Here is a 12,088-nt window from a genome sequence, read left to right as displayed (position 1 = left end):
TAAGTTTTTTTTCTTATAGGAGCCAATGGCTCCTTACTCGATTTTATTGTCTGGAGCCCTGAGACTTACTAGCTTCCTTTGCAATTCTTAGTTCAGTTTTAATGGTGTTTTGTAGTTGTGACATGATTTAGCTGTGAGCAGGCATCTCTATTTTTTGCTCATCGAGATTTTTTTTTATTGTGTCACATAATTTTATTTTATAATCTGTTTATTTTGTTGTTGTTTTTTATCTGTCTATCTGCCTATGTCAATCTGTTAGATTTTTTGTCTATCTTTATTTATCTATCTATATCCATATGTCTGTCTTCCTATCTATATATTTACATGTGTGCCTATATATATATATATATATATATATTTGGATTTTGTTTTCCCTTAATAATAAAAACCTTAATTTAAAAACTGCATTTTGTGTTCACTTGTGTTATCTTTTACTAATATTTAAATTTGTTTGATGATCTGAAACATGAAAGTGTGACAAACATGAAAAAAAAAAAGAAATCAGGAAGGGGGCCAACACTTTTTCACACCACTGTATATATTAGTCTGTGTGTATGTCTATTTCTCTGTCTATATATCTGTCAGTCTATAAATATCTGTCTGTCTGTCTATAAATATATCTGTCTCTCTGTCTATATATATCTGTCTGTCTGTCTGTCTGTATTGTTGTTCTGAAAGAAAGAAAGCATTTACTGTGTTACAGAGCTGGTCTCTTATCTTGTTATCTCCCCCACTGACACTCATTAGAGGACACAGCAGAGCTGGCATCATAATTCATTCATTTAACGTCTCCCTTCTGTCTGTCTGCAGAGATAACTACACCCTTCAGATCAATCCAAACTCTGGCCTCTGTAATGAGGATCACCTCTCATACTTCAAGTTCATCGGTCGGGTGGCTGGCATGGCTGTGTATCACGGAAAGCTGTTAGACGGTACATAAGCCTGTTATTTAAGAGCCGATCAGAAGCTTTTTCATGTGACACTTTCTCTATTTTATAGTTCACCTTTCATAATTGTTTTTTTTTTTTTGGAGGTTTGACTTGTAGTTGCTTTTCCCTGTTACAAACAGAAATGCATTCTTGTTTTTTTGCAGGTTTCTTCATCAGACCGTTCTATAAAATGATGCTGGTCAAACAGATCACACTGAATGATATGGAGTCAGTGGTGCGTTAACACACACAGACATACACACACACACACACCAATTTTAAGATATACCTAACCTAACTCAGAAACCTCATAAAACATTGTTGTTTAAAGGCATTGATTTGAAGTTAGTGTGTCTAATATTGTGTATACTTTTCTCATTTTTCCTCATTTCTGTTTTACATTTATGTACACCATGTAGGACAGTGAATACTACAACTCTCTCAAGTGGATTCTGGAAAACGACCCCACAGAACTGGACTTGCGGTTCTGCATTGATGAGGACAACTTTGGACAGGTAACACCATTATGTGTCTAAATGTATGTTTTTGTTGAAGTGTGAGTCATTTTAAATGAGAAAATGTAATTGTAAAATGTTTTATATTTATAGACATATCAGGTGGATTTAAAGCCAAGCGGATCAGACATGGTTGTAACCAATGACAACAAAAAAGAATACATAGAGTGAGTTGCTCTCTTGCTCTACTTGTAAATTACTACATATAGCATCTTATACCAACAAAATCTTTGTTTTTTTGTTGTTGTTTTTTCTGCACAGCCTGGTGATTCAGTGGCGGTTTGTGAACCGGGTCCAGAAACAGATGAACGCCTTTTTGGAGGTACATGATCAAATCCCCCACACAATAAAAAGTTCTCTGTAGTTCCAGCTATTGCTACTAGGTGGTAGCAGAAGTTAGATAATTCCTTATAGCTAAACATGCTATATTGACATGCAATGATTTGATCATGTTTCACATATCTGTTTCGCAGGGCTTCACCGAACTCATTCCCATTGACTTGATAAAGATTTTTGATGAAAATGAACTGGAGGTAACAACTTACCACATAGTATTACTCGGTGTCTGTTGTTGTCATGGAGACTGAATCCTCCATGTCCAAGACTTTCATAGAATTATATATATATATATGTATTAAAAAAAGCCTGTATTTTGTTGAATGAATTGGCTCTTCTCACATGAGCACACAGCAATGCATTTCTGTTCAGGTTGTTTTTTGCATAGTGGGGGAAAGCCACACTTAAACCCGTCATTGTGGCAAATAATAATAAACTAATAAAGACAGACTGTGCAGTATATATTATGGTATAAATGTCAGCCAGTAGAGGTTCTGCTGCTGTACTATTTATACTGCAATGTATCATCTGCATGATTTTTACGATGTGAAGTGTTTTATTTTTTTGTTCTAATACCTGATTTATAGTTTAGCAATTCTCTTATTCCTATTTTCAAATAAAGAAAATAATAAAATAAAATAATGTACTTTTAAGTATATGAAACATTTGGGGTACTATATAGTATACACCATATTATACAGGAGTTATTATATATACACATAAACACATGCACGCACACAAACAACTGTTAAAAAGTTAAGGGTCAGTATGAATTTTTTTTTATTTGAATTATTTTTTTTAATTTTAATTATTACTTTTACTTAGCAAGGACCCTCAAAAGTGTCACTAAAGACATTTAAAATGTTACAAAAGATCGAAATGTACTATTGTTTTCACAAAAAAATATTAGGCAGCGCAGTTACCGATCAAAGTCTGTTTGATGTGAGGCTCATCGAGTGTTTACTCTGATGAAAGAGTCATGGAGCGCATTATGAACTTCTTATCAGCAGTCTGGAGCCAGACTTGCTCTTTCTACAAACACACACGCACACACACGAACATACATACAGATTTACTCTCCAATGCATATATGCAGCAAATGTGTTATATTTGAAACTTGATTTCAAGTATGTGTGAAATTAGGCACAAATTTCTTTAGCTGTAAAGTAAATCTGTCAGATCAGAGCTGCACATCTAGAGAGTAGAGACCTATTTTCTGATCCTCTTCCCTCCTCTCATCCCCATAAATTCATGTGCTTTCACAACTGTTTCTGTGAATAAAAATATGGAAAAAATGCCAAACACTAAAAAAAGTCATACAGAACTCAATATTTTTTAATAGATTTAGATGTGATTAATACATTTAGATATAGAATATGAATATTTTCTAACAATCAAGCAACCATATCCTAATGCAGTCAACTTGCACATTGAGTAGATCAGCTTTAAGTGGAGTTTTTCTACTGATGCTTATTTGAATGGAATTCTAAGGGTATTTATTTCGAGAGAAAAACTACCTTTGTTCCCTTACATGGTTGCTTTGAGAACTCATTTCCTGGAAAATGTTTTCCTTACTGCTAGTATAAACAGATGAAAGTTATTGGTATTAACTATGTCTCTCTCCATCTCTGCTCAGGCCGTGTTGTTAATGGATGCTGAAAAGCGGATCAGACTTTTGCAGTTTGTCACTGGAACATCCAGAGTGCCAATGAACGGCTTTGCTGAACTCTACGGTAAATAATGCTCTACTGTGCCACATATAATATAATATAAATATTATACAATATAATACAATACATATATGTGTGTATGTGTGTGCTATTTTGTAAATGTACGTATGTTTTTCAGAAAATGTCGCTGGCGTTGCAGTAGAATTGTACTATCATTTCTCTTGACGATTTAACGTGTTTGTAGCAGCTTTCTCTGTTTTCAGATCTTAGCGTTTCCCTTTGAGACTTGTATAATGAATTGGCTCCATTCCTAATTGGTCCTTGACAAGTCACGTGATCTTTTGCAGGTTCCAATGGGCCGCAGTTGTTTACTATCGAGCAGTGGGGGACACCTGACAAACTCCCTCGTGCTCATACCTGGTATGAGGGATTTGACCGCTTTATTTACTCAACATCTATGTATGTTCCCTTCATCTCCCGGAGAAGGGATTATTTTTTATTTTATTTTTGCTTTGCTTTGCTTTGCTTTGCTTTGCTTTGCTTTGCTTTTGCTTTTGCTTTTGCTTTTGCGTTATTTTGGGAAAATACCGAAATATACCAAATGCCAAAAACTCTCTTCAAATATAAAAACAATCAAATTTTTGCATCTAATTTACCTCAATGATAATATGTTTTCTCCCAATGCAGCTTTAATCGTCTGGACCTCCCGACGTACGAGTCGTTTGAAGACCTGCGAGAGAAGCTTCTGATGGCGGTGGAAAACGCTCAAGGCTTCGAGGGCGTCGACTAAAGAAATCCCTCCCTTTATATCCACGCGATCTCCTAACGCAACCGACGAGCAAAGACATGTACAACACTCACACACACACACACACACGTCTATACTTACATATACACACACTCGAGTTGCCATTGTACAGCCAGATCCCAGCGGTTGCAGGTGTGTGATGTCAGCACAGTATATGCATGTAATCTGTCTAGCTGGAACGGCATTGGCTGTGAACCCGTTTTAACGCCAAACCGTTTTAACGATAAACTGGCGTTATCTGCAGTATCCCACAAATCATGCGGTCTCCTAACACGTTTTATTTTCAAATCCAGCTCTGAGGTCGTGGTAACTTTTATATTGATGGTAAATAAGAAATATCAGTATTTGGGTGTGGCCTCAGAGTGGGCGTGGCCTTGATACAGCATTAAAAAAAATCCCATTTCCGTATTAATTTCACAAACATAAGATAAGTTCAGTGAAGAGGCAACAATTAACTGTCTTATCAGGTCTTACTAACACCAGATAACCTTAGGAATCACAGCCAGGATGAATCCTCATCCTCCCTTATCCCGCAAAGTACGCCAATTTTTCCCTTCCTTCCTTACTTCGTCGAAGATTTTTTTTTATCTTCTTTTGCAACGCCAAGAAGCAACGGGAATTGTTTTTTATAGTTTATTATTATCGCTGTTATTATGATACTGTTATCATTCTTACCGAGTAAACGGATATTTGTACTAACAATGTGGTTTACTATTTTAAACAGCGTTATCGGAAATGCATCAGTGGCCTGGCTATATTCAATTCAATATCCATATAATTGTGGGTAAAAAAAAAAGTGAAAAAAAATTAAAAACGAACAAAAAAATGATCAACATGATTATTGTATTGCTATGAAAACTGGCATGAACATGTATCTTGTGTTTCAATATGATCACGTAGTAATTCTAAAGCTATTCTCCTTCTTGGTTGAGAGCAAAGATTGAAACATCGACATGCATCGGACATGTAAATGAGTTTGTCTGAGAGGGTTTTCTTCAATTGTAATAAGTATTGTTCTTATGTTTATTATGATTCTACCTGTTCATAATGCTGTAAATTAGTTTGTTTTCGGGGAAAGATGCGATTGGACTTTTACTGTACGTGTTAAATCTGTTTGAAGTATTAAAGAGCGACAGAGTGAAGCTATCTTAAAAGCGCTGTGATTCAACACTGCAAGTCTTGTAGACTTTCAGGATGTAAACTTTCTTTCTTTCGGTCTATCTTGTTTCTTCTAACACCACTGTACCTAAAAGGGCACTTTATTGATCACACACTAGGGTCATGTCACCTGTTTTTTTTTTTTTCTTTTCTGAACTTGAATCTATTTTGTTGTTTTAAAAGCACTCAGTTCCTTGGTGCAATATCTCTTGTTTATAATCGGCCTGCTGCTAACATATCAGATCACAGCTCATCCCTACAGCTGATCTGGAGTCAGTCTGGTTCTTCAGTGTGAATCTGGATCAGCTCTGTAGGAACGAGCTCCGCCTGGAGTAAGACTTCAAACTGGTTCTTTTTCTATTTTCTTTTCCAGTCTTTTATCTGTACGCCTCCCCACTCACACTTTTCGGGCCTCTGTAGGTTTGTGATAATATTATGATTATTGTTATTGTTATAAATTACCCTTCCTCTTTTGTAGGGACAGTTCTTTTTTTTATTGATGAGGAACATTTACTGTCTGGTTCCTGCTCGCAACAGGACCTTGCGATTCGTATAACTTGGTTCAAAATAAACTGATAAATGGAATTTAGGTGTGCTGTCGTATTACTGATTTAGCCAAAGAGTCTTAATGTTTGGCTAGTTGACACTAGAAACACTTCATTATCTTGCATAAGCATAAATGACAGGAAATCAACTAAATAAGACTTAAAATGGTATCAGATGGGTTTGGATTGATTGATTTCAAGGTAAACACATTCATGGTATTTCTACTTCTGTAAGTGTTGGCAATCGGGTTTGTAAATACATGTCTGTTCTAGGTTTCAGTTTAAGCTGGAGGTTGAGAGGTTGAGATAAAGTTTGTTCAGTCATTTACTGGATTGTCCGAAGTCGAAGGAAAAGCAAACAAGAGGACAGAGAATTTTGCTTTATTGTGGGGGGTTTTGTTTTTACAGATATGCAATTTTACATGTTCTGGCGTTTCAACGCTAAAAAGTTAAAAAGAACAGCATTTAAAATTGAAATCTTTTGTAACAATATACACTACTGTTCAAAAGTTTGGGGTCAGTAATATAATATATATTACTATAGATTAGTAATATTAGTAAAAAAATGTAATATATACATTTTTTTTTTAAATAAATAAATGCAATTTAACAAGGATGTGTTAAATTGATCAAAAGTGATAAAGATTTTTATTTCAAATAAATGCTGTTCTTTTTAACTTTCATTCATCAAATAAACCTTGAAAAAAGGTATCACAGGTTCTAAAAAAAAATATTAAGCAGCAAAATGGTTTCCAATATTGATAAATCAGCATGTTAGAATGATTTCTGAAAGATCATGTGACACCGAAGACTGTTGATGGAATGGCTGATGAAAATTCAGATTTGCATGACAGAAATAAATAATATTTTAAAGTATATTAAAATAGAAAACCATTATTTTAAATGGTAATAATATATAACAATATTGCTGTTTTTTCTGTATTTTTGGTTAAATAAATGCAGCCTTGGTGAACAGAAGAGACTTCTTTAAAACACGTAAAAATCTTTCTGATCCCAAACTTTTGAACAGCAGTGTATACATATATTAGTACTTAATATATATATATACACACACACACACACACACAAAAGTTTGGGGTGGTAAGATTTAAAAAAAAAAAAAGGGGGGGGTTTTTTTTTTAAGTTTCTTATGCTTACCAAGGCTGCATTGATTTGATCAAAAAAAGTAATAAAAACAGTAATATTGTGAAATATTATTACAACTTGAAAGAACAGTTTTGTATTTGAATATATTTTAAATGATTTATTCCTGTGAAGCAAAGCTGAATTTTCAGCATCACATGATCCTTCAGAAATCATTGTAATATGCTGATTTGCTCCTCAAGAAATATTACTTATCAATATTGAAAACAGTTGTGCCGTTAAATTGTTTTGTTGGGGGGGGAAAACATGATTCTTTGATGAAGACAAAGTTCTTTAAAATAAATGAACCGGTTTTTTTATTTATTGTTCAGTTATTAAAAAAAAAAAAGAAATCTTTATATCTTTACTGTCACTTTTGATCAATTTATTGTGTCTTTGCTGAATAAGTTGTTTATTACATTTTTTTTGACAGCATAATTATGAAAACTTTGAAAATAGCAGAAGGCACTTTATTTAATCTTAGGAATATAAATTTAATGTGATTTATTTTTTATATCATATATATTTTCATGTAAATTATAAATAATTTTAATGTGCAAAAATATTATCATTTTTGCAAATTTTTTTTTTTGACAAGCCAAAATAAGTTTTTAAAATGTTACTTTATATATACATTTGTTATTGCTATAGTAACAGCATATTATTTAACACGTAAATGTTCTTATATTATTCACTAAACAAAATGATGATTAATATGCATTATATTTCAAAAACGTATGTATTTGTTTGCCGGACAGTTGATGCAGCACAGTTGGACTGTGTCAAATCATGTTCATTTTTACATGAATGTTGCTGAACACGTGGTGTGAGGCTCTGCTGAGCGGTGAAGGAAACTCCGTTCATTCACACGTGCAATCAGACGGCTATCAGATCCAAGGACAAGCAAATAAAAGCGGCCTGTACACTTTATCAAGTGCTCTCTTTCTGCAATCACAAACAAGTCCAACGCCAAACTCACCTGCAGCTCCAACATCACATCAGAGCCCGGGACACACCGAATGAGCTCCAGTAGCGGAAACTGCTTCACTACAAACTGGTAGTATGTCTGTCAACACTTCTTGGAAATTAGGTATGATTAGGTGAGCGATTTGTGAAATTGAATGGAATAAGCTTTAGGCTGGCCTGTAGTTTCAGTACAGTAGGAACCTTTTCATGCTTCTGAAAAAAAAATCTAGAGTGGCTATATTAAATATTTTAATCACTGATTCCATGTTTAAAGAGGCATATCGGGTGGTCTGACCCTTATTTATTTCTCACAGGTGTCTTAAATGATTATTCTCATGGTTGCAGGTGTTATAGGTTCATTAAAACGGTTAGTGTGTTAAGAGGAAATGGTGCTTTCAAAGGTCTTTTTTCTGAAGCACTCCCAGGTTTTGGGTGAGTGACCCCGTCCCCACGTCATGCTGGATCAATACTTCTCCAAGCTTATCACAAAACTGTTTGACTAAACCCTCTGTAGGTACATATATGGAGGTTAAAGGAGAGTAGAATGACCAGTCATGACATAGACTGGACTTGTTTCTCATTTTCTTGCAGACTGGATCACTGGGAGAGACGATGTGTGTGTGAGTGTTTTATAAAGTAAATTGTGTTTTGTGAAGTGTTTCTTTTTCAGTGCTCTCACTATTCCTACAGTATGGAGGGTCATGAGGATCAGCCATCTTTACTGAACAGAGTCTGTGGTAAGTTAACTTAAAGACTTGAGAATGGATATATGGTAAAAAAAATATATATATATATATATATATATTATCAAGTGTCCATCAGTAGCTTCAAACAAATAGAGTTCAAGACCAAACCATTCTGTCCATGGACCTCTTCATGAAAAAAAAAATTAAGTTAATACTTTTTTCAGCAAGCATGCATTAAATTGATCAAAAGTGACAGTAAAGCGGAGCTATTGTAGTAATGAAATACTGATATGGTTTTATGAATATTTTGAAGTAGGCTAGTTTTTATATTTTCCGTTTTCATTTAAATTTTAGTTCCAGTTTTACTTATTGTAGTACAAGTTAAACTAAATGAAAATGAGAAATGTTGCCTTGGCAACTAACTCAAAGTCTTATATTTCATGTTAAGTTAATGTTAAGTCAACATTTTATTACAAGCAACAGAAATGTTTTTATAGTTTTAGTTAATCCAGGAGTAAAAACATATATAATGTTACAAAAGATTTTGATTTCAAATAAATGCTGTTCTTTTTAACTTTATTCATCAAAAATCCTGAGACAAAAGTATCACGCTTCCACGAAATATCAACTGTTTTCAACATTGAAAATGTTTCAGCATATTAGAATGATTTCTGAAGGATCACGTGACACTGAAAACTGGAGCAATGATGCTGAAAATTCAGCTTTGCATCACAGGAATAAATTACATTTTACAATATATTAAAATAGAAAACGGTTATTTTAAACTTGAATAATATTTTACTATTTAAAAAATATTTTTTAAAAGTTGTACCGACCCTTAAAAAAGTTAAGCCTGACCTTCCTTAAGGTGCCACATTAAAAAGTACCACATTAATATATTTACATACTTCATGACATTGCAGTCATATACTTGTACATGACATTAAAATCCCATATTGAATTAACAACTGAAATGTTTATCTAAACTAACATATATAGTTGTGTTTTTGGTTACTTTTTATTTTCACTAAAATATGTTTGAGCTCAATAACGGGAGGACCCTCTGTTGAAGATAATATATTTACATACTTCATGACATTGCAGTCATATACTTGTACATGACATTAAAATCCCATATTGAATTAACAACTGAAATGTTTATCTAAACTAACATATGTAGTTGTGTTTTTGGTTACTTTTTATTTTCACTAAAATATGTTTGAGCTCAATAACGGGAGGGACCCTCTGTTGAAGATTCCTGATCTAAGGCATAACTGATCATTTAGAAGAGACCATCTGCACGGTTCCCGTCACTATCCACTCCACTGACAGACGTGCAAACACAAGACCATAATCGATAACATTTGCACATGACCAGAGCGAGAGCCAGCTGCTGAACCAAAGACATTTGCAGGCCTTGTTCATTGAAGTGCAAGTTTCTGTTCATAGGTTCATTCTGAGGGGTTAGATAAAAGTTCAGCTATCATAGGTGAAAAAAATATTGCTATTTACTTTTACTATTAGCAAAAACAAGGCTATGTCACTTTCTCTCCTGTCTTTCTAGACCATCCTCCTGAGCTGTGGAGTGTGACAATGGTGTTTGTATCCTGTGTTGTCAAACGCCATTATCACACTAAATAGCCACGGTGAGACCTCACAACCACCTCGGCCAATCAGCACAGAGAAACACAATAATGATGATGGATTCTGTTGTGGGAATGTGAAATACCCTTGTGTTCATTTGGCATCTGCCAAAAATAGATGTAATGGATCATGCTTGTGTGTACTGATCCAGTTACCAGACAGTATGCATGTCATGTGACACACTTTCTTCATATTTTGTTCTGTATTAGTATCATATCATGACAATAAAAAAACTAGCAAGTTTCTTGGTGTTTTAATGGTTCAAGTGTTATTTGAAATTCAGCAAGAATGCATTAAATTGATCAAAAGTGACAGTAAATTGACAGTGACAGTATTCACTAAGACTACTATGTTAGTATCATTGGAGTAATATTATAGTTTTATGATTATTTTAGATTTGCGGTTTTCATTTTAATTTTATTTCAAATTTTGGATTTTGTCATTTTTAATCAGATTTTTTTCAAATATAGTTGATTTTAGTTTTAGTTTAGTACATTGTTAAACATGTTAAATGTTGAAATAAAATCTGAAATGTTTTAAGTTTAAATATTTTCAAATATTAAAAAATATAAGTATATAGATAAATATTTGTTTTTTAAATTTTATTTTAAGCTAAATACTTATTTTATATAAGCAGTTTTCTTAAGTTTTAGTTTAACTAAAATAATGTCTGATTTTTATCTTAGACTGCAGAAAGTAAAATGAAATGTAATTTTATAATATAAAAAAATATATAATTTGTTACATTTATTGTTCTTTATATTTTAGTTTAAGCTAACGTTCATGTAAAATAAGTAATGCGACGATTCAAGTAATTTTTTTTAAGTTAGTGATTAAAATAAAGGCCAGACTCAAAGAAAAAAATACTTATTAATGCACAACATATCATTCAGAAGAGCTCGTTCAAAGCCAATACAAGACGATTGTGGTTCAGTCAAGCCAAGAATCTGCTAACCTTTGACCTTCCATCCACATTGACTAAGACTATCTAGATTTGCAGAAAATAGCTACAGTAACATCACAAGTTTAGAATTTCAGGTGATTGATTTGTGCAGTTCATGAACATTAACAGGACAAATACATCGCTTCAAATGTGTATGATATATATATAGCAATGAGGCAATAAGTCATTTGACTTTGGAAGGATGATGGAAAAGTGAAGGTGGAGGATTGTCATTCTTACTGAGGCAAATCAACAGCTGTTTGCAGGGCAAGTGTACAAATTTTTCCATAGTATCATATTTACCCCCTCATCCTTCCCAGAGACAGTGTAGATGAACTTTTTCAAAATGAAAGAAAGATTCAATACTAAACTCTACATTTAGAATTTTGCATGTATGAAAATATAAATACAAACATTCAATTCTAGCAGTTGCATTCAAATCGAACAATCATCTTTTACAGTCTTGTACTTTAATCGCACTCATAAAGTAAATGTCTATTTAAGATTTAGCAGTTTGATAAACTAAGTACTTATTGCACATATTATAACAAACAATCATAATAACATGAAGTTGTTGTTATTCAGAAGTGCCAGCAGGCTAATAATAAAGAATCAGATGGCAGCACCACTGGCACGACTTTTCAACCAAGCAAATCAGGATAAAACACTACATAGCTGATATATCTTTGGTTTAAACAAAAATATATCGCATCAAAAAAGTGATTTCAATTGTCAATCCACTCAC

General features: G+C 33.4%; 1 protein-coding gene and 1 long non-coding RNA gene across 3 annotated transcripts in view; both read left to right on the top strand.

Annotated features, from left to right (window-relative positions):
• LOC107665211 (E3 ubiquitin-protein ligase NEDD4-like) overlaps positions 1–5,085 on the top strand; it is a 91,323-nt gene extending 86,238 nt beyond the window's left edge. The window contains exons 22-30 of the mRNA XM_016455997.1: positions 811–932; positions 1,094–1,164; positions 1,349–1,444; positions 1,538–1,611; positions 1,706–1,766; positions 1,918–1,977; positions 3,417–3,513; positions 3,798–3,870; positions 4,138–5,085. Of these exons, the coding sequence (XP_016311483.1) occupies positions 811–932; positions 1,094–1,164; positions 1,349–1,444; positions 1,538–1,611; positions 1,706–1,766; positions 1,918–1,977; positions 3,417–3,513; positions 3,798–3,870; positions 4,138–4,240 (757 nt within the window). The 3' untranslated portion in view covers positions 4,241–5,085. The remainder of the gene's footprint in view (positions 1–810; positions 933–1,093; positions 1,165–1,348; positions 1,445–1,537; positions 1,612–1,705; positions 1,767–1,917; positions 1,978–3,416; positions 3,514–3,797; positions 3,871–4,137) is intronic.
• Positions 5,086–7,991: 2,906 nt separating this feature from the next.
• Positions 7,992–10,644, top strand: LOC107665232 (uncharacterized). Of its 2 annotated transcripts, XR_001631530.1 has the most exons (3): positions 7,992–8,690; positions 8,761–8,807; positions 10,321–10,644. It is a non-coding gene; the product is annotated as an uncharacterized LOC107665232 (long non-coding RNA). The 2 variants fall into 2 exon arrangements; XR_001631529.1 differs by having other exon boundaries at positions 7,992–8,807.
• Positions 10,645–12,088: the final 1,444 nt, after the last annotated feature.

The sequence above is a fragment of the Sinocyclocheilus anshuiensis genome, unplaced genomic scaffold, assembly GCF_001515605.1.
Source record: "Sinocyclocheilus anshuiensis isolate Anshui unplaced genomic scaffold, SAMN03320099.WGS_v1.1 scaffold587, whole genome shotgun sequence".
Taxonomy (NCBI): Eukaryota; Metazoa; Chordata; class Actinopteri; order Cypriniformes; family Cyprinidae; genus Sinocyclocheilus; species Sinocyclocheilus anshuiensis.
The sequence above is the reverse complement of the archived record's forward strand: the minus strand, read 5'-3'. Positions and strand labels throughout refer to the sequence as shown.